The sequence below is a fragment of the Rhincodon typus genome, chromosome 40 (assembly GCF_021869965.1).
Source record: "Rhincodon typus isolate 14 chromosome 40, sRhiTyp1.1, whole genome shotgun sequence".
NCBI classification, from domain to species: Eukaryota; Metazoa; Chordata; class Chondrichthyes; order Orectolobiformes; family Rhincodontidae; genus Rhincodon; species Rhincodon typus.
The window spans coordinates 6617260-6639118 of NC_063371.1; the positions used below are offsets into that span (position 1 = coordinate 6617260).

At 40.6% G+C, this 21859-nt stretch overlaps 1 protein-coding gene across 6 annotated transcripts in view; it reads right to left on the reverse strand.

The window, feature by feature from the left end:
* Nucleotides 1-913: 913 nt before the first annotated feature.
* Nucleotides 914-21859, reverse strand: part of polm (polymerase (DNA directed), mu) — a 225292-nt gene continuing 204346 nt past the window's right edge. For 3 of the 6 annotated variants that reach the window (XM_048618610.1, XM_048618611.1, XM_048618607.1), the window contains exons 3-11: nucleotides 17233-17401; nucleotides 12778-12876; nucleotides 12020-12190; nucleotides 11799-11870; nucleotides 10914-11034; nucleotides 8881-9013; nucleotides 5620-5722; nucleotides 2963-3295; nucleotides 914-1449 (exon numbers count right to left, since the gene is read on the reverse strand). In XM_048618610.1, the coding sequence (XP_048474567.1) occupies nucleotides 1351-1449; nucleotides 2963-3295; nucleotides 5620-5722; nucleotides 8881-9013; nucleotides 10914-11034; nucleotides 11799-11870; nucleotides 12020-12190; nucleotides 12778-12876; nucleotides 17233-17401 (1300 nt within the window). In that variant the 3' untranslated portion in view covers nucleotides 914-1350. Of the gene's footprint in view, nucleotides 1450-2962; nucleotides 3296-5619; nucleotides 5723-8880; nucleotides 9014-10913; nucleotides 11035-11798; nucleotides 11871-12019; nucleotides 12191-12777; nucleotides 12877-17232; nucleotides 17402-19176; nucleotides 19290-21859 lie in introns of those variants that run through there. The other 3 variants (XM_048618612.1, XM_048618608.1, XM_048618609.1) reach the window with 3 other exon arrangements.

The following is a 21859-nucleotide window of genomic DNA, read 5'->3' on the forward strand; positions in this document are numbered from 1 at the left end:
TTTCTCAACATTCACTTCCCAAAGCAGGAAGCAGGAGTCAGTCTGTCCTCCACAAATTTGCATTAATAGTTCAATACAAACTCCAGCCTGCTCTATCCTCTCTACGATTAACACAGAATACTGTGGAGAAACAGCCCTGAAAATATATGCTCCATTGTATTGGTTGTTATTGTCTGTGGACCATGTCCTGCTTCATTCTTTGGACGTGCCATCATTTACATGATTGTCACATCTGTGCATGCAACACTCCCTCATTGCAGCACAGCCTGGATCATGTGCTCATGTTTCTAGAATGCAACTTCCCAGTTAACTTCTGACGAAGTCAAAAGTGCTACCAGCTGCCATAGTGAGCAACTCACAACAGCAAGCTATGCTTTTTAAAAAGTTACACATAAAAACAATCGTACAACATGCTCACCAAATGTCACTTCAATTATTGCACAATTTATAAAGGGAATCCACGATACTAGAACTATCACATGTTGGAAAATTATTGGAATTTACAGGAGATTTTTGAGAAATATTTCTTGTCAGGGTCTAAGGATCACCAGCGAACTGCCTTTGACAAGGTAGTACTGAGCTGCCTTCCTGAACACCTGCTGTTCTATTCAGGAAGAATATCAGAATGTTGAACCAGTCATTGAAGGAACAGTGATATCTCTAAAAGCAACAATTAGTTTTCAAGACTGGAGTTCTGTATAAATTAGATTATTTTGTTGGTTAATTCCTTTGGCCAGGATGGAGTGTTTCCTTTCTGAGTTGAATAGGACTGTTTTACAGATTGGAATATCGTCTGCCTTACAATAACACTCGATTATGTCAGGAAGTATTGCTGTAAAATTGACAGCATCACAAACAATGAAGGGCTTAGACAGAATAGACAGAGACCTGTTACCCTTAGGTGTGTGGCCAATTACTGCGGGACATAGATTTAAAATGATTGGTGGAAGGATTAGAGGGGATGTGAGCAATCACCTTTTCATCCTTTTCAGCCCAGAATTTGCCGCCCATTTTGATGGTTGAGATGGAAGCCTTCAATTGATTTAAAAGGATGCTGAATATGCACCTGAATTGCTCCAATGTGCCAAGCTGTCTACTAGGGTGTACAAGGTAACATTAGAATAGACAGATCCTTTACACAAACAGCATGGACACAATGGCTGAATGGCCTCTTTGCCAAACTTTACTTTGATTCTGTGGAATACTATGACATGGCATCACTGAGAATCAGAAAACACGGAAGGGGGTGATTCAACCCAACAAGTCTCTGCTGATTGAACAGTCACAGCATTTCCAGGACAACAGCAGATTTGACGTGAAGATTTTTCAGAAGATGCAGAGGCAAGGAATTCAATTTCTTCCTACCTGTTCATTATCAAATAAAGAATGGCTGCTCAAACTCATATGTTTGAAGTGCTTGGCATATCTTCGTAGGTCTCGTTCAAACAGCTACAGAATGCAACAAAAATAAACAAGAAACAAAGAATTACTCAAACCAAGTCATGAGGAATAGATTCCCTTTTTGAAGTGAATCATTTTTTCTCTCCTTGGAATTTGCAAGGTGTTTTCACCCTTCCCAACACCACCCCTCAAACTCACACCCCTCTCTCCTTGGCTTCCACCTTTCCACCACCACTGTTCTACCCACCCCTCCCCTCCACTACCACTGGAGTGAATCAACTTTCTCTGCTTCCTGACCTCAAGCCTTAGACGCATGCCAGTCTTGAGTTCCGATGGTTGTCAGGTACCTTGCCAAACTTCACTCAAAGGCTAATTTACTGGGGGCTAATTGGAGACTGGCAAGCAAAGCCCACACATTCATCTCAGCACACCTTTCGCAGGAATTGGGCATATTATTCATGGATAGACACAGGTAGTTTTGCCAGTGTGCTGAACCAACTGTGGAGATTGGACATTCCAGGGTCAGCTACTCACAGGCAACTCATTAAGTCACTAAAGTGCACATTTACTGTACTTTGAACTGTATACATTTTGTTTTTAGAACAGACAAATTGCTATGGAACTTGCAACCACTTGCAACAGTCAAGTGGAAGTCAGTCGCTTTTCTGATAAAGAGAATATTACGTTGAAATTCAAGGTTGAATAAGATGCAGATATTGGAAACAACTTGGTTCAGCCTTATGGCAGGGGTGGAATCAATGGCAAGCGTGTGGAGTTTGTGACAAAGTCTAAACAATCATGAGCACTTTCCCACTGAACTGGGGAAATCGTTACCTCTCTGTGTAATTACCTTTATGCCTCTAATGTTAACTGACCTTACGACGGCCAAAAATCTTTTGTTGTATCCCACTTTTCCACATTTTCACAGTATCCAATACATTGCAAAACCAATTTATTACTTTTGTTTTGTGAGCCAAAATTAACTATTCACTTGCAGTGTGATATTTGTGAGGGGAATTGGGCAGGTAACTTGGGAGAAGCAGCACTTATTAAACATGCATCAGAAAATTGTCAGAGTTTCAACAAACGGGTGCAGATGGTCCTGTTTTGTTAATGGCTTACCAAAAAAAAACTTGTCTGAAAAGGTAGTTATTTCACCGTCAACCTAAATTATGTACATGAAGTCATATCAGGGCTTGAACCCAAAAATATTGAGTCTAAAAACAAAATCTTGAGAATCAGAAGCATCTTTTCTCAGCTGATCAACAGCTTCAATATTAATATCCATGGGACTCTGTACAAACAAAATCTCTTCACATTCCACCTTACAGATCGTCAAACTGAAGATACTGGAAATGGAGAGTACGTGTACCAGTGTTTGTAAAGAAAAGACAGACAGACAGACTGTTTTCAAACACAAGCCACAAAATGAATTGATCCAAATGTTAGCCAGTCCTGGTCAATTTCTAAATTGGTCAGCTCTAACATTTAGATTTTCCTTCGTTACATTTTGAGTTTAAATATTGTACAATACAATCGTGCTGCTCTTGATTCGACTTACCTGTGAGCCTGTCCATCCTAATAAGGCATAGGCATACTGGCTGAAGGGTGCAACCACCAGATCCACTCTGACAGCCTTCCAGTCTTTAACCTTCACTGCAGCACAAGTTGCACGCTCACATGTTTCTGCATGGCCACCACGCCCAATTTCCTTTGCCTTATTCGCAGCCAAAGAGTCATCATCGCCTGCTGTGTTCGGGCGTAGAACGTTTACCACATCCTTCTGCAGTTTGAAGATCAAAAAACACTTGGCAAAACTATCAAATATCTCAGGCTCCTTGTTCTTCCACTTTTGGTCCTTGTTGTCTGTGATGTCATCGTATAATATCATACCCTAAAATATTTGGAAAATAACGTTGTAACTAAACTTTTACTCTTCCCACAGAAATAATCTGTCCTCTTTTACTGAGGACTGCAAGAGAAATTTCTTCCAAGTACATTCATTATGCAAGGAACAACTCAGTTACCAACTATTTACCAAAAATTCTCCTCAGCCAGTTTAGAAGGACCACTTTCTATGACCTGGTTTTCGCCAAGGTCGCATAAAGTCTTTGAATTTTTAATAACAATTTTTAATCTCAAAATAGTCTCAGAAAAGCACATGAAAAACAAACGCCCAGCTTCTGTGACTGGAAGTGTAACGGAGCTATCAGCAGAGTTCTCATGGGAAAGTTTTGGGCTGGGGTGACCCCAATTGGCAGGGTTTCTCATGAAGGGAGAGTGGTCCACAAGGTAGATATACAGGAATTCAGCTCTTCACAACTTGAACAGACATAGCTGAAGTTGAAAAGATCAAATGACGATTTCACATTCAGCCTTCTTATTGGATGGATGTACAGCCCACTTCCTTGGAAGAGATTGACTGGGCACTTAGATGCTTCAGTTCATTTCAGTCCCAGTCCCTGCTTCACTGAAAGCCTCAACAGGTGGATTAAAATTGGAAATCTTATTTTTAAAACTTCAAACTTCAACCCAACCTGGACTCATCCTTTCTCACTTAAAACTCTCCATGTTCTAATGATCCACATGTTCAGAAAAGCCTCTTTTCTTTTGCGTGCTGTTCTTTTAACATCAAAATGGGCTGAGGAACATTCTTCAAGGGGGTTAAGCAGTTCCCTGATTATTATATCGTTAGACTACAAAAACTGCCCATCTGATCTGAGAAAAGCAGTGGAATTAGTGTTTTCTGCATTTTTCTGGCAATTCGCAACAGAAAGAGCTCATGGAAGATTGGTCTGTTTGGCAGTCTTCAAACAGATTCGACCATGGATTCAGGACTTAGAGAATGTAATGTGAGAGAAACTATCGGTCAGCAAGGAGAGTGTTCTGTAAAAGGACCAAAATTGTGTTAGCTGAGGTTTGAACACATTGACATTTAGGAAGGGCACTTGAGCACGATGCAATGGTGATATGTAGAATGGCCAATGTGAGGCTCAGTTCAAAGTCAAACAGCATGCCAAATATGGCACATTATGGTTCAGCTTGAGAATGGGGTACAGACATGATGTGGACAGTGGGGCATGAACAGGCATCATCAGGGGACACCAAAGATGATGGGCTATGGTGAGTACTGGAGCCTCAGTTGTTTCTTTCCCCCATGCTTTGAGTACCTCTTTACTAGCCAGTGGAAAAGACAAAGAGACAATATATAATCAACAGACAACATCCTGAGACACAGCCAATGACACTCTATCAATCTAAAACTACAGATCAAAAAGGAACTGACTGTATCCAGGATAACAAGGTGTAGAGCTGGATGAACATAGCAGGCCAAGCAGCATCAGAGAAGCAGGAAGGCTGACATTTCGGGCCTAGACCCTTCTTCAGAAACCCTTCTAGGCCCAAAACGTCAGCCTTCCTATTCCTCTGATGCTGCTTGGCCTGCGATGTTCATCCAGCTCTACACCGTGTTATCTCAGATTCTCCAGCATCGGCAGTTCCTACTATCTCTGACTGTATCCAGAAAGAGACACACAGTCAAGATTGAAATTTTGCCAAAAACAATGTGTGGATTTAGCCAAATCTAAAACCTGTTTCTCTGGTGCAATTAAACTGCTTCTAAAAAAAAAGTCAGGAACCCAAGGCAGAATTCTTAGACTTCGTCTCCAAATAGCCTTGAACTACATCAGATGCTAGGTTTTCTTCTATGGCTGCTCATCGTCTTTTCCAAGAAATCCACCTCTTGCTCTGACAATGCCCATTTCCCATTACACTGCTGACCATAGACTTCCCTTTCTGGCCAGCATCCTATGGCAAGTTGTAAAAGATTCCTAATCAATTGTCCATCCATGAGACAGGACAGAAAACCATTCCGAATGGAAAACACAGATGTCATCTTGTGTGACTGGGACCATGGTATAAAATAGACAAGCGTCATTTCTCAGGTGGGGCAGCTTGTGATATGTTGTGTCACATTATCCTCTGTGTCCTTGTCCATCTGACTAGAACTGCCTTTGCTTGCTGTCATGCTTAGTCTCAAAAGAGAAACTGAGATAGTAATTGCTTCAGTTGTTTAGCCTCTTGGAATTAATTTATGCAACTCAGTTGGCATACGTGAGAACAACACGTATCACATCAGCTGAGTTACTTCCAAGTTGAGGGGACTGAGTCTAAACTATCTTTTGGGAATTGCTGCAATTAATTATGTCCAATTCATACCTGGGCAGCCATCCAGTTAATCACTTGGTAAAGAAGACCCTGTTCCTTGCCTTCTTCTTGGTGAGTTATGAGAAAGTCAACATCATGACCATACTCCTTTCCTCTGAAAATCACAATGTTTACAGACATGAACACAAGCCATTAACAAGAAAACAAGTTCTTCAAAATAAATGGGAAAATCTCTGTCTCGGGGATGCTGCAGGAATACAGTGTAAAAACAGATTACAATATAGTGGTGTTTTCAAATGCATTTCTTTCGGGTCAGGTTAATGCAGTAGTGTTTGGTTCCCATTCTAACGGTTGTGGTGACAATCTGACGACAAAGGGACAGTTGCATGACAAAAACAAATAAACAAACAATCAAACAAAAGTGCCAAGAGCAAGACTGCTGTTGTCTGAAAGCAAAAATAAGAGAAAATCTGAAACCTGCAAAGAGACAGAAACAAAATGGAGAGGGAAAGTTTACAGTCAGACATTAGAACAAAGCACAGTACAGTGCAGCACAGGAACAAGCCCTTCAGACCACCAAGACTGTATTGACACATGTTGCCTCTCTAAACTGCCTCTATGTATTCCTCTTTTCCCTGCCGATTCATATATCTACCAAGATGCCTCTTAAACACTGCTGTTGTATGCACCTCCGCCACCTCTAATTGGTCAATTAATTGGTGAGTCCAGAAGGTTGAAAGAGCTCAATTAAAATTTCGGGTCTGATGCCTCAAGTTTACATTGAGCTTTACCAACAGCAACACATGGACCGAGATGTCAGTATGAGGGAAAGGTGGAGAATTAATATAACAGGTGACTGGAAGTTCAGGGTCACAAAGCAGAACATCACCATTCAATCTGCAAAAGTGCTCACCCAATCCGCATTTGATATCCCCAGTGGCAAGGAGATGACATTGTGAACAGTGAATACGTTACATTAAATTGAACTAAGTTTTGTTTCTTTCCTTACTGGTACCATTTTACTCAGTCCTGTAAGACTCACTCTTCTACTCCTCAGTCTAGCTTCTCTGGCACCCCTACCAGAAACCTTTCATTGTCCTGGTCCCTTCCACCCCTTGCTCAAACACGACTGTATCTGTAACTTTTCCCAATTCTCATGCAAGGTCATTGATCTGCAATGTTGAGTCTATTTCTCTTTCCACAAATGCTGCCTAACCTGTTGAGTACATTCAGCATTTTCTGATTTTACTTCAGATTTTCAGGACCTACAGACTTCTGCTTTTCGACTAGGAAACTCAATAAGACCATAAGACATAGGAGCAGAAATTAGGCCATTCAGCCCATCGAGTCTGCTCCGCCATTCAATCATGGCTGCTAAGTTTCTCAACCCGCTTTCTCCCCATAACCCGTAATCCCCTTTACAATCAAGAATCTATCTCAGTCTTACATATGCTCAATGATCTGGCCTCCACAGCCTTCTGAGGCAGTGAATTCCACAGATTCACCACTCTCTGGCTGAAGAAGTTTCTCCTTATCCCCGTTCTAAAAGGTCTTCCCTTTGCTCTAAGACTGTGCCCTCGGGTCCGAGTCTCTCCTACAAATGGAAACATCTTCCCAACATCCACTCTGTCCAGGCCATTCAGTATCCTGTAAGTTTCAATTAGATTCCCCCTCATCCTTCTAAACTGCAATGAATATAGTCCCAGAGTCTTCAAAAGTTCCTCATATGTTAAGCTTTCCATTCCTGGGACCATTCTCGTGAACTTCCTCTGAATTCACTCCAGGGTCTGTACATCCTTCCTGAGATATGGGGCCCAAAACTGCGCACAATACTCCAAATGTGGCCTGACCAGGGCCTTATAAAGCCTCAGTAGTACATCCCTGCTTTTATATTCAAGTCCTCTCAAAATAAATGCCAAAGTTGCATTTGCCTTCCTAACTACAGACTCAACCTGCAAGTTTACCTTGAGAGAATCCTGGACTAGAACTCCCAAGTCTCTTTGCAGTTCAGACTTCTGAATTTTCTCCCCATTTAGAAAATAGTCCATGCTTTTATTCTTCTTCCTAAAGTGCATGACTTCGCACTTTCCTATGTTGTATTCCATCTGCCACTTCTTTGCCCACTCTCCTAACCTGTCCATATCCTTCTGCAGCCTCCCCACCTCCTCAATACTACCTGTCCCTCCACCTATCTTTGTATTGTCTGCAAACTTAACCAGAATGCCCACAGTTCCTTCATCTAGATCATTAATGTATAAAGTGAAAAGTTGTGGTCCCAACACTGACCTTTGCGGAACACCACTTGTCACCGGCTGCCATCCTGAGAAAGACCCTTTTATCCCCACTCTCTGCTTTCTACCAGAGAGCCAATCTTCTATCCATGCGAGTACATTGCCTCGAACACCATGGCCCTTATCTTACTCAGTCCTGTGCGGCACCTTGTCAAACGTCTTCTGCAAGTCCAGGTCAATAACATCCATAGACTGTCCTTGGTCTACCCTGCTCATTACTTCCTCAAAGAATTCTAACAGATTTGTCAGGCATGACCACCCTTGATGAAGCTGTGCTGATCTATTTTACCATGCACTTCCAAGTATACAGAAATCTCATCCTTCACAATGGATCTTATCTTATCTAAAATCTTATCCACGACCGAGGTTAGGCTAATCGGCCTGTAATTTTCCATCTTTTGCCGGACTCCCTTTTTAAACAGGGGTGTCACGTTAGCGATTTTCCGGTCCTCTGGGACCCTCCCTGACACTAGCGATTCCTCAAAGATCACCACTAACACTTCCACTATCCCTTCTGCTATCTCCTTAAGAACTCTGGGGTGTAGTCCATCTGGTCCAGGTTATATATCCACCTTCAGGCCATTCAGTTTTTCTAGCACTTTCTCCTTGGTGATGGCCACCATACTCAGCTCTGCCCCCGACTTTCTCGAATTTGTGGGATAATGTCTGATTTGCAATTAAAATACTCGTGCTAAAACCCAGTTTCAGCCAAGAATTTTGAACAAAAGAAAAAAAAATCTTCCATTTTGCTCCAGATGGACAAATAATTATACCAAGTCTTTCAAATCTGTCAATGCCACTACTCTTTAAAAAAAATCCAAAAACCTAAAATCTAGTTACTAATTTACCTTGTCCCTTCCCTTGTTTACAATCCTGATTTAAGAGCCTTGGCTTGTCACCTAGGTTTCTCAACAATATAAACATTCTTTTGTCTTAACTCTTCTCAGTAGTTTCAGGCTTTTACAAAGATGAGCTTAAGTTAACAGAACTAAATGATAAAATGGAAAACTGGTGCTCTAACCTTCGAAAACCACCAGTTAACTTGATAACTGCAGCAGGCAGAAATCTGTGTACAGCTCCTTCAACGATTTTCGTGATTGAATCTGCCTCTGTCCTTGTTACTGGGACAATGAGGTCTTCATAATAAAGTAAGCCTGTAAAACAAACAAAACTTTTATTCAAAAACAGGTACATACTTCGCAGGGGATTCCAAGTATTTTTGAAATATTACTGAAATCAAGTTTCTTTTTAACCAGAATTTCTTGTTTTAACTCCAGAGCCTTTTTCCAGCTCCTTATTGATATACATTGGTAGTTGGCAGCATCAAAAGTGAGTTACATTGCAGGCCATCTTCAGTGGAGGAAAATAATATTGCACAATATTTCCATGTGCCTTTTAGCACTTCGATTTCACTATTCCATTCCCCTACCATACCAAAACCAAACTTTCAGTCCTCTTGTTGAAATCTATTGCCCAAATAAATTGCCTCGTAGTGTCCAGGGATGTGCAGGCAAGGTGGATAAGCCAGAGGAAAATGCAGGGTTACAGGTTGAGAGTCTGGCGGGATGTTCTTCAGAGGGACAGTGTTGACTCCATGGAACGAATGGCCTGCTTCCACACTGGAGGGATTCTATGATTCCACTCATCCAGCCCTATCACCTTCTGTGAAATCTACATTCCTTAATTCCAGCCTCTCATGCCACAACTCCCTTTGCCACAGTATGATTTGGTATGGCTGGAACTGCATCCCTTCCTTTAATCTCTAGGTCTCTCCATCCATGCCTGTCCACTCTTAAGTCTCTTTCGATAACCATGTTGCTCAACCTAACCTTATTCTGCCCATCAAACATCACTTGCTTTGGCTCCAGCTCAGCTTCAGTCTTTGTTAACTATCTATGGAATCTCTAAAGATACAGAAAAATATGACAACTGATGCAAGCTTGCTCTCCTCGACTTGAAATTATCCATGTTGATCGGAGCCTGATTACGACTGTGTTTTTCTGTGTTACAAGTTCCATTAAAGTGCACTTTTTGTTGCTGCCCCTTCTAAAAAGCTCTGAATGCAAACTAAGGAGGTCCAAACTTATTCATGCTTTGACTCCAAGCAATACTCAATTTGCAAATCTCAATTCTAATTGAAGCTGGGACACTCCGTTAAGTCACTATAAACCCTTCCTTCCTCTATCTTCAATACTTATTTCCAAGGACACACATTCTAAAATCCCTGTCTTCAACTCCAAAACCTTTAGTTCATTTCACCCAACTTCTGCAACCTCGTCCAGACTTTCAACATGTGTACCCTATAATCCTGTGAATCTGAGCTAACTTCTCTGTACTACATTAGGTTTGAAAGCTGCAGCCATTTCAACTTAATTCTGTAATTCCACACCCTACAGTCAAACATAGTCTCAAAATCTATATCTCAGTCCCCATCTTGTTGAGATTGACGAACACGTTTTCAGAATTCTTGATCAATTTTGGATTTTCACCATCAAAAGCATTTAGCACAGTGCAACAGACTGAAGGCATTTTATAAAGTCTAAGACAATCAACTCAGTCCTATTCAAATGTGTACCTTTGTGAATATAATTTACAGATCGGCTCAAGTTTGGCTGTAATGCCCTCCAAAAAAAGTAGCAAACTTACCCTCAGATCTGAGGCGAATTTTGGCACATGCTAACAAAGCACTGCTGGCATCTATTGAACTAAACTGAAACAAAAGTCACTCATTCCAAAAATGTACAGAAAAACTGCCAAGTTCAGGAGAAGGCAAGAGAAGTGCACACATGTGTAAATTTTAAGTATATTAGAATTGCACGGAGTTCACAAGTGCATAATTTACCTTCAAGAAAATGTCAGTAACATGGACTGTAAAATGTCCCAACTTGCATTCAATTCCTTTTTTCCCTCCTGTCTGTCCCGATGAAACTGATTCTTGCTGGGAACACAGTTCCAATTTACCAGATAGACTAAACAATTATGCATGACCTTGAGAAAAGTGAACAACTTAAAAGGCAACAAGTTAAATTATTGTTTTGTCCACAACTTCATTACCTGCTTCTTGTTCTTTTGTGAGTAGTATTTTTGATGCTCTCAGTTCATGCAGAGTTCGCAGTCCCTCTCTGTACCACTTATCAGCTGTCTTCACACCAACGCCAAAGATACTGGTAAATCGCTGCAAAACCAGAAACTACACTTACAAACCATAGGAACCAGACACAGAGTTATCATTTCTGGAGAGAAGCAGCAGGACAGCTCCTGTGCAGTGTGTTGTTCTTTTCAAATATAAAGTAAACCAAGAACTTTACCATAGCCCGTCAAGGAGTCCAAGCATCTCTTTTTATTAGAGAGACAAGTGGTTATATACTGAGGGGCACCACTTCACAAGAAGTAAGAAAAAGGAAGGAGGCAGACATCCATGAAGGACCACAGCCAGAACTGAAACTGAACTCACCCTTTGGCATATTGCACTTTTTGTGACCTCAGGACACTCTCTTTAAACCAAGGAAATATATGTCTGGAAACGTAATCACTTTTGCAACATTGGAAATTGCACATACAAAAGAAATATAAAAACACAAAAAGATGAAGCAGGAGATTGCTATTCAATCTGCTCTGGCATTCACTAAATCCATGGCTCATCTGATAGTGGCCTCAACTCAGCTTTCCTGACTGCCCAGCTCCGATTATCTATTCACCTTCTTCTGAATCAAAACCTTTTCCAACTCGGCCTTCAACATGATAAATGATTGAACCTCCAATGCTCAGACCAAAATGAGAATAGTCAGTGAGTTTATATCAAACCGACTGAGATCATTTGGAGATGGCTTGCTCCCATTATTCTAACATAAGACAGCTGCTGTTTGCTCAATCCTCAGATCTGAGAGATTTCTTCAGCAAACATCATCTGACATGAAGATATGAAAAACTGAGACTCACCTTTAATGTTTGATATCTTTCATTTTGGATTAACTCCTCAACTTCCCTGCAGATTCCACCTTCAAGGATGTCCTGCAGCCAAGGGGAAAGAAATGTTCATGTATTTCATTTGAAGGGATGCATCAAAATCAATCATATAAATCGAGCACGTTGGAAAAACTAACTACACTCCTGGTTAGCCAGAAGAACCAGACCAGAGAAACAATTTGTCGTGCTTTTACCTTAATCACTCTTTTGCAATGTTCTCCAAGACTGGGAATCCCTTGGAGATCATCCATTTTGGTTACACAATAGGGCAATGACTTCAGAATAGAAGATGCTCTTGTGAATGCTAGGTATCGTCCTTCATTCTCACATAACTGTGCATTTTCAGCAAGTATCTTCAAAGCTTCCTAGGCAAAAACATGATTGGTCATCCCACCTCAATCCACTCAAATCCATCTCTTTTAATGTACACAATTCAACATGGCTAATTGCCTTAACTTTATGGACGACAAATTCATCTCCAGTATCGTAAAAATTATTGTTATGCCTATCATACAATAAGGTTTTAAAGCCAGGGATTTTCCTTTCTCCCACCCCACCCTTCTGAAACAGCCATTCATCACTTCTCAACAGAGTCAAGAATGGTCCAAGTCATTGTACTCATGGTGCAAAGCTCAACTCAACTGACTTGTAAATACACATGCACGTTCTAACAGTGTCATCAAGTAGTGAATATACGCAACTACCAGAAACAATGTGCCTCTCACTTAGTTTGGCCAGGGGTCTGAAGAAGGGTCACTGGACTTCAAATGTAGGCTGTTTCTCTTGTATCAGACGTTGACCAAATCTGTTGAGATTGTTCAGCAATTTCCGCTTTTGTTTAGCCAGAAGTAATGAGGTTGGGCATGACAAAGAGTTTCAACTTACTTCACAGTAATCAATGCAACGTATTTGAGGTTTGGGGCAGTGAAGGAGAGTTGTCCATGATTATTACCGTAAATAAACTATTTTTATTATTCAGTGTAGTCCTTCTTTGACAGGCGTACTGTGAAATAGGAATGCCAATGGGGCCACCATCAGCAGCTGTCTTCACCTAAAATCAAACACAAAAGGTGAGTGTTTTGACCAGCTCCAATCACTCACTATAACACTTTTTGTTCCACATGAGAATTTAGTCACCAAAAACTTATCATATTAGACAAATTAAGTGGAGTTTCTGTGTGATGGAAATAAATTAAAGGTGACATCCTTCTGATGACAGACTAAAACCTTTTTTAAAGTCAGTCATTCTCTTCTGAAGCAACCACAATACCTCAAACCATTGTTGATGATTCATTTGTCAACCTTGTTCAAAACTCAAAGACAAACAAACAGACAGACATTCTTCCCACCTGACTGCAGTTAACAGCAAACCCTTTGGGGAAGGGTGGTTTTCAATGGACAACTGCAAGTTTAACATTTTTATGAATTGGTAAACTATTTATTTACTTGCTTTGACTCCAACAGTACCTCCACTCATATTAACCATGTCCAAAACTTGGTACGACCAATGTGCGTGTAAACTTCCCAAACGAGTGCAATGTGTCCCCAATAAATTGTTTTACGTTCTTCATGAAACACAAGCCAACTACTGTCACAATCCCACTGCATATTAGGAAAAGAGACTCAATTCCCAATGCCTTACACAAAATATCACAGGACAATGTTTCACATGTTAAGGTTTCTACTGTGATAAAAATCCAACATGGGTACCAATGGTTTAGCAGGCAACTAATACCCCAAACTAAACCAAAGGTTCATCCCAATGAATGAACCCAACCAAAATACCTTGTGACATATTGGTACTCTGTACCAACCTCCCCCCACAAGCCCAAACCCCATTCCCACCCACAGTGCAGCCTCAACTCCTCCTAAATTTTCAAAAGTCTCCCTGCCATGCTAGGACTCATATTCTAATATCCTTTAAAAGCCATTTCACTCAGTCTTCTGCATATTCCTGAACCAATTTACAGCAAGAAAGCTCACTCTTTGGATTTCACACAGAGGGATACAATGAATGAGCAAGATGTGATGATTCAGCCCCTCCAAACTGTTTATGCACTAGAATCATGGCTGATGTGACTGAAACTTAAAATCCAAATTCCCACCTTCCCCCAATAACCTTCCACATGGCGTTTAACAAGAATCTATCTAACCCTGCTCTAAAAAGAATCACTTTGCTTACACCAGCTTTTCAAGAGAAAGAATCTCTGTTTTAAATGGGCAATCCCTGAGTTTTGAAGTGCTTCCTAGTCCTCAATTCTCTCACAAGAGTAAACATCCTCTCCACACATTTCCTGTCAAAACTGATCAAGATTTTACATATTTCAATCAAGTCCAAATTCATGTGAATGCTGGCCTAGACTGTCCAACTTTTCTCCTTGAGATAATCCACTCATTCCAGGTATTAGTTCAGTAAACCTTCTTTTAACTGCCTCCAATGCATTGACATCCTTCATTAACCTGTGCAGAGTACTCCAGAAACAGAATCACAAGATGTCTATTTAAGTGAATAATCACCAGTCCAGTGTACAGCTGAAGAAAACCTTCCTACATTAAAAATTAGTTCCCCTTATGAGAAACGATGACATTCTATTAGGTTTCTAGTTACTTGCTGAACCTTCAGACTAACCTTTTGTGAATCACGCATTTTTACCGCCAAATTCTCTGCTTTTCAGAGCTCTGCAATCTCTAATTATTTAGGTAACATGCTTCTCTTTTTAGTCTACCTGCCAAAATGGACAAATTCACATTTTCACACTTTTCTGCCCACCCACTTAAACTATCAATATCTTGTGACAATACTATGGCTTTAAGAGGTGTATTTTTTCCTGTTTTTTTTAAACAGAGAGAGGTTGAGACAAAGTATTGAGCTATCTCTTCCAAGCCAATAAAGTAAACAGCTTGTGAGGCCCTGGGTTTTTTTCTTGAAGTTAGAACAATACAAGTAGCGTGAATGGGTTAAGTAAGGTCCCACAAAATCAGGGTTTTAATTTATCTTTCAGTTATTGGGGGTTTGACATTGGCTTCAAACCTGTTGTAGTTGCACACGTCTCTCTGCCACAGCAAAAAGCTAGAATCCTCTCTCTGCCAGAATTTTCTCTTCACGTTTCTGTCTCCTGGACTGGAGAAACATCACATTTCAGACAATGTATTTCACTGAATTCGCCTTTGTCAAGGTTTATGGGATGCTACCATTTTGGAAGAGTTGCTGTTTAGGAGTTAAATAATCTATTGTTCTGTTAAGTTTTCCAATAGAGTTCAAGTTATACCCAATTCTTTCTTTTGCTTGCATTTTAACTGGGATAAGAATAAAAGTTTGTTTTGCTTAAAACTGAGCAGTATGAGCAATCGAATTACGTATGGAACACAGTACCTGAAACTTGCCTTTAAATAAGATAAAAGTTAGGGTCTAGTCTATTTCCTTGAGCTATTTGAAGGGCATCTGGTCTGGTCCCAAACAATCTTTTAACCTTCCTATGTCCTCTTCACAATGTATTTTCCGACATATCTCTGTGTGATCAGCAAACTTCGTAAAGCTCCATTTTGTCCCTTCATCCAAGTAACTTCTATAAATTGTAAACAACTGAAGTCCTTGCACTGATCACTGTAGCATACCACTCAATACATTTTGGCAACTGAAAAGACCTATTTGTGCTTAGTACTTCCTGTGAGCCAGCAACTCATCTACCATGTCTATACATGACCGCTTACACCATGAGCTTTCACTTTCCACAATAAGTTTTCATGCGTTACCTTGTGAAATGCCTTCTGGAAATCTACACGTACAGTAGATCTACCAGGTCCCCTTTATCCAAAGCACATCTTAGCGCCGAAAAAACTCTTATACATCAGTCTAACAGATGTCCTTCTCACAAAACCATGCTGAGTCTGCCTGAATATTTGGAACTTCTTTCATTGTAACTAGCTACATTCTCCCTACAACACATGATCAATGAACCAGCCCTTGGTTTCCTGCTTTCTGTCTCACTCAATACTGGTTCTGTAAGTCTTCACAACTCCTGTTTCTTCAAGCAGAGAACCAGATCCCACCAGCATGGTGTGTTCTTCAATCAGGGGAGGGGAGCATCGCTGACTAACCAGCATATATTGCCCATCCCTAATTGCCCAGCGGACAGTTAAGATTCAACTACATCACATACATTTGGTGGAACAAAAATAAGTGACTTTTGCTCTGCTTCTCACAGAAGTTGTCATTTGTCTGTTTCTAAGCAACTGAGCCTTTTTTTCTCTGCAGATTCGTAAAAATCTCTGACCCTTGTTTTGTGTCAAGGTACAAAAACTGTTGCTCGATTTTCTCATGATCACATCATTCCCCGATCAAATACATTCTGTTTCAGCCAACACTATGTGAAAGGTTTTACAAAATGAGTAGCTTGACAAGTCCCATATTTGCAACATGACCAGAGCTGAAGTCTGCCCTGTCTGCAGAAGTGGGGACAGTAAGAGTCCAGAACAAGGGCTCACTGTCACAGGATTCGCAGTGAACTATTTAGGACCAAGGTGAGGAAAACTTTCTTCATTCATCGGACAATGAACTTGTGGAAATCTCCATCACAGAAGGCTGTCAAGATCAAGTCACTGAAAATATCCAGCAAAGAAACAGATATTCCAGCCATGAATACTATCACATGGAATGGGGATAGAAGGTGAGGGTAACAGTGACAAAGAGGATCAGCCATGACCATATTGAATGGTAAAGGGTGTCAAGAGCTTCCTCCTGCTCCTATTTTCTCTGTCTCTATGTTATCTATTTACACTTTTCAATAACAATTTGGAAGCTTTGTGAGTGAGCATGCAGGTAACAGCATGTCATCGGGAACGGAAATTGAAGATTGGCCTTTGGTGCAAGGAGTATGGAGTAAGAAAAGAGGGAAAATCTTGCTCCAAGTACACAGGACGTGGCTGAGGTCACAGCTGTTGTGTAGTGTAGAGGGTTATTGCACTTTGAAATTCTTTTGCCCAGACAGTCGTGGAGACTGCTTCACTGAGAATACTCAAGGCTGAGTTAGACTGATTTTTGAACTGAAGGAAGTCCAAAGATGTTAGAGAGAAGCAAAAAAGTGGAGTGAATGCCACAATTAGATCACCATGATTTTACTGAATGGCAGAGTAGACCCAATGGACGACATAGTCTACTCCTACTTCTGTCTCACATGGTCGATTCATAATGCAACATGTTTCTTCGTAAAAAGGATCTCTCTCCCTATAAGTGTAAGGGAAACAATAAATCATGAATTTTAGTAAACTAAACTGTGCATAAAACAACCATAAGACATCATCGATGAAGACTCACTTCATTTGCAAGTATTTCCTGGGACTCTTCTTTATGTGTGTTTAACACTCATTTGTCAAGAGGTGCTCACTGTTCAGATCCGTATTAAAATACCTGAAGCCGATGACGATTTTCTACTTCCAAGGGTTTGCCTGCTCCCATACTTTCAGTAAACCACGTGATATCTACCAAAGCCGCTCTGCAAATTCCACTCTGTTTATCCAGCAATTCTAACACCTCATCACCGGAGTTATTCTCAGACACAACATGAGTCACGGATTCACTGAAAAGAGAAACAGTAAACTTGGCAAAATTAAGATCAAGTAACAATTCATTCCAAACAAATCAACAATTTTGTCATGTTCAAGTCTATTTCAGAAAAAAAGGAGCAACAGCTGCATTCTATAGTTGAACAGAGAAGTAGTTTTTCTCCAGAAAAATTGGCAAACCCTAAGTATACTTTAGGGATGTAAACATTTTCTTAAAACAATGTTAAAACTATTAACATTATATTAGTTAACCACCTGCACATAAAGAGATGCATTTGCTGAAAATAAAAGAACAATGCATTTCTTTCAGCTTTGCAGTTTAAATGATAGTCACCAAAATCAAATACAGTCATGGGCCCATCTACAGGAACAACTGTAGCAACATAGGAGATGATTTCTTCATTCATTAATAACGCCTTTCCGAACAAAAAGTTACCTTGCAGCAGTGTTTTTTCTAATGTGTTGATTTGAATATACTGAAGGCCAGGGTAGAACTTAATTAACCATGACTTTTTACATCGCAGAATACCACCAATTTCTTTCCATTTTACTTTTACTAAAACTCAAGACTGAGTGTTAATATTACTGAATGACTGATCCGGATTCAAATACCACCACACATTTGGTGGAATTTAATTCAATGAATTGCAGAGCTTGGTCCCTGAGAAGATGAAGGGACAGGTATTTATCAGAGGTCAAAGGAATATGAAATCTGAATCATGGAAATGGACAACTAGAGGAAAGGCTCTTGGAAATATCCCAGTGGAACGGAAAAATTATCTCACAAAGGATTTTAAACCAGGATGCACTTGGAAAAAAATGAAGTGTTAAGAGACTGAGTAAAAGCAGATATTGTGGAACACCAATACTTTCAAGTTCCCCTCCACAATACACTCAAGTTGACTTGAAAACGTTCTTTCAGCATTGGGTCAGAAACCTGGAACCCTCTCTGTAATAATATTGTTGGTGCACTTGCATTTAATGGATGGCAGCATTTACAAGTCACCAGCACAAAACACATCAAAATTAGTTTGGTTAACTTGCTAAGAGCCAAGGATAATGACCAAATTTTTATAAGGCTGTCAGAACTTGATGTTGTTGGATTCTCCTTGCTGCATCATGTACTCTCTGGGGTTTACAAGGACGAGTGGAGATCTAATTGAGGAACAGTTGATGTTAAAAAGGATTGATAAAGCAGACATAGAAAGGATATTTCCTCATATGAGGCAATATGGAACCAGAGGTCATGGTTTAATTGTAAGGAGTTGCAGATTTAAAACACAGGTAGGAAATTACTTCTCTCAAAGGGAGGTCAATCTGTAGAATTCACTACCCCAGAGTGCGGTGGATGCTGGGACATGGACTAAATTTAAAGGAGGAGATTGAAAATCAGACTATTAGTAATGGGTGAAAGGGTGATGGAGAGTGGACAGTAAAGTGAAATTGAGGCTGCGATGAGATCAAACATGATTGCACTTCGTGCAGCAGGCTCCAGGGGCTGAACTGTCAACTCTTGCTCCAAGTTCTTCGGTTCTTATGATGTAACTGGGAGCACCAACTCAAACAGGCTCTGTACACCTCTGCAGAATTCTGAAGAAACACTCAACATAGTATAACCTAATCTCTCAAGAAACATTCAAGATTCAATTATTCACTTCATTTATTTTTCTCCCTTCCTCAAGACAACGATATACACTTGTGATTGCTGTGATAGCTTGCACAAGTGGCTCTTAGCAAGTATCGGCAAAGAACGTAACACTATTACATTTGACCTCAAAGAAATCCTTACCCAATATCTGTTCTTATCCACCGACAACCACTAAAATCAGGCAACTCAGCAAAAACCAAAGATGCATCAGGCTTTCCTGTTCTCCGAGGCTCAGCTGCTCATTTGTTTGACTTCAACAGTTAAAAGGGCAGAATAAAAGTTGCTCGAGTTGTAGATACTTTATTTAGCCTAAATTTCCTCCGATTCATTCAGATTATGCCACCAATACTGTTACTAACTTCGATTCAGAATAATTGATCCTGTAACTGCAATGTAATTGGTATACAAGTTGAAACCAATGTTTCATCAATACAAGTGATGGCCCAAACAACTTGTGTAGGATTTAGACATTCCACTTCATGCAAAGGATGCATAACCTACCAAAAGTACACAGTGTCTTTATCTCAAATATTTCAGGGAGGCACTTTTCAACTTTGCTTACACTGCATGTCATAAGAACGCATATTGCTTCAAATGTTTTGAAAAGATAGTGAGTAATTTGCTGAGGACATGTGCTGCCTCTGGTTTCACAAGAGGTCACATTTTTCTGCATGCAAAACCTTGCCTAATTATCGAGGAAGTTCAGTAAATAATGTCACGATGTTTGCAGTGCCTTTTCCTCAATTCTTTCAAGGTAAAAGGTCTCAGAGGACCAAAGGGCTGCTCTCATTAAAGAGAGATGACTGGTGGGGAGTTTAACCCGCCTCAGGTGAAGGCAGAGGTCGTGTTGGGTCATTCATGGTAACCTCAGCTGATGTGGGATTTGAACCCAGTATCTGCATCGTAAACACACCATCAAGCCAAATAAGCCAATTGTTTTATAGAACAGAGAGACCAAGGGGTTCAAGCACAGAATTGTTTGAAATTTGCATCACATGTAAACAGTGTGATTAAGGTGGCGTTTAGCATGCTCAGACCTTTGAGTGTAGGAGTGGGGACATCATGTTGAAGTTGTACAAGACGTGGGTGAGGTCTCTTAGAGTAACAGTCATGGAGTTGTATCCCACGGAAACAGACCCTTCAGTGTAACTCATCCATGCTGACTAGATATCCTAAATTAATCTAGTCCCATTTGCTAGCATTTGGCCTATATCCATCTTCGCCATTCCTATTCATATACCAATCCATCTGTCTTTTACATGCTGTCATTGTACCAGCCTCCACCACTTCCTCTGGCAGCTCATTCCATGCATGCACCACCCTCTGCATCAAAAAGTTGCCCCTTCAGTCCCCTTTTAAATCTTTCCCCTCTCATGTTAAACCTATGCTCTCTAGTTTTGAACTCTTCCTCCCTGGGGAAAAGACCTTGGCTATTCAACCTATGCATGCGCGTCATGATTTTATAAATGTGTATCAGGCCACCCCTCAGCCTCTGACATTCCATGAAAAATTGCCCCAGCCTATTCAGCCTTTCCCTATAGCTCAAACCCTGCAACCCCAGCAATATGCTTTTCTGCATCCTTTCAAGTTTAACAACATCTTTCCAACAGCAGGGAGAGCAGAATTGAATGCAATATTCCAAAAGTGTCCTAATCCATGTTCTGTACAGCCACAGTATGACATCCCTACTGCTACACTCAATGCACTATTCAGTAAAGGCAAATGTACAGTACGCCTTATTCACTACCCTGTCTACCTGTGACTTCAAGAAACTATGAACCTGCAACCGAGATCTCTGCATTCGGCAACATTCCACAGGACCATTAAGTGTATAAATCCTGCCTTGATTTGATTCATTTATCTCAATTAAACACCACCTACCACTCCTCGGTCCATCAGATCAAGGTCCCATCCTACTCGGAGATAACCTTCTTCACAGTCCACTACACCATTAATTTTGGTATCATGTGCAAAATTACTAACCGTTCCTCCCATATTCAATTCCAAATCATTGATATAGATCACTACAAGCAATGGACCACACACCAATCCTTGCAGCACAATGCAAGTGGCAGCCACTTTTGGACTATTGTGTACAGTTCTGGTCGCCTTCCTATAAGAAGGATATTATTAAATTGGAGATGGTTCAGAAAATATTTCTCAGGATGTTGCCGGGAATGAAGGGTTTGAATTATAAAAGTAGAATGGGACTTGTTTCATTGAAGCGTAGGAAGCTGAGGGATGATCCTCTTAAGGATCACAGCATCATGAGGGGCATAGCTAAGGTAAATAGCAAGGGTCTTTTCCATAGGGCGGGGGCATTCAAAACTACCGGGCTTTTTTTTTTTTTACAGTGAGAGGAGAGAGTTTTGAAAATGACATGAGGGGCAATTTTTTTTAACATCCAGAGTGGTTCATGTGTGGAATTAACTGCCAGAGGCTAGATGCAAGTACATTTAGAACATTTACAAGACACTTGGATAAGTACATGAACAGCAAAGGTTTGGAACGCGATGGGCCAAACGCAGACAAGTGGGACGAGTTTGGTTTGGAAACATGGTCAGTGTGGACTAGTTGGGCCAAAGGATCTGTTTCCATTGTGTACGACTCTATGACCTCTCGTTCTTGTAAAATGTCAGGTACTGTATACAAAATGCAGTACTAGTTTTCTACCATGAGCATGCAAATAGTTTTGCAGTGTTTGTTGACAGGTTTTGTTGCCTCAAATCAATGCTGCACAAACTCAAATTCCACATTCCACTATTCCTAAATCACTGCCAGCGCCTGTTTCAAAATCTCATTCCACATTCCACTATTCCTAAAT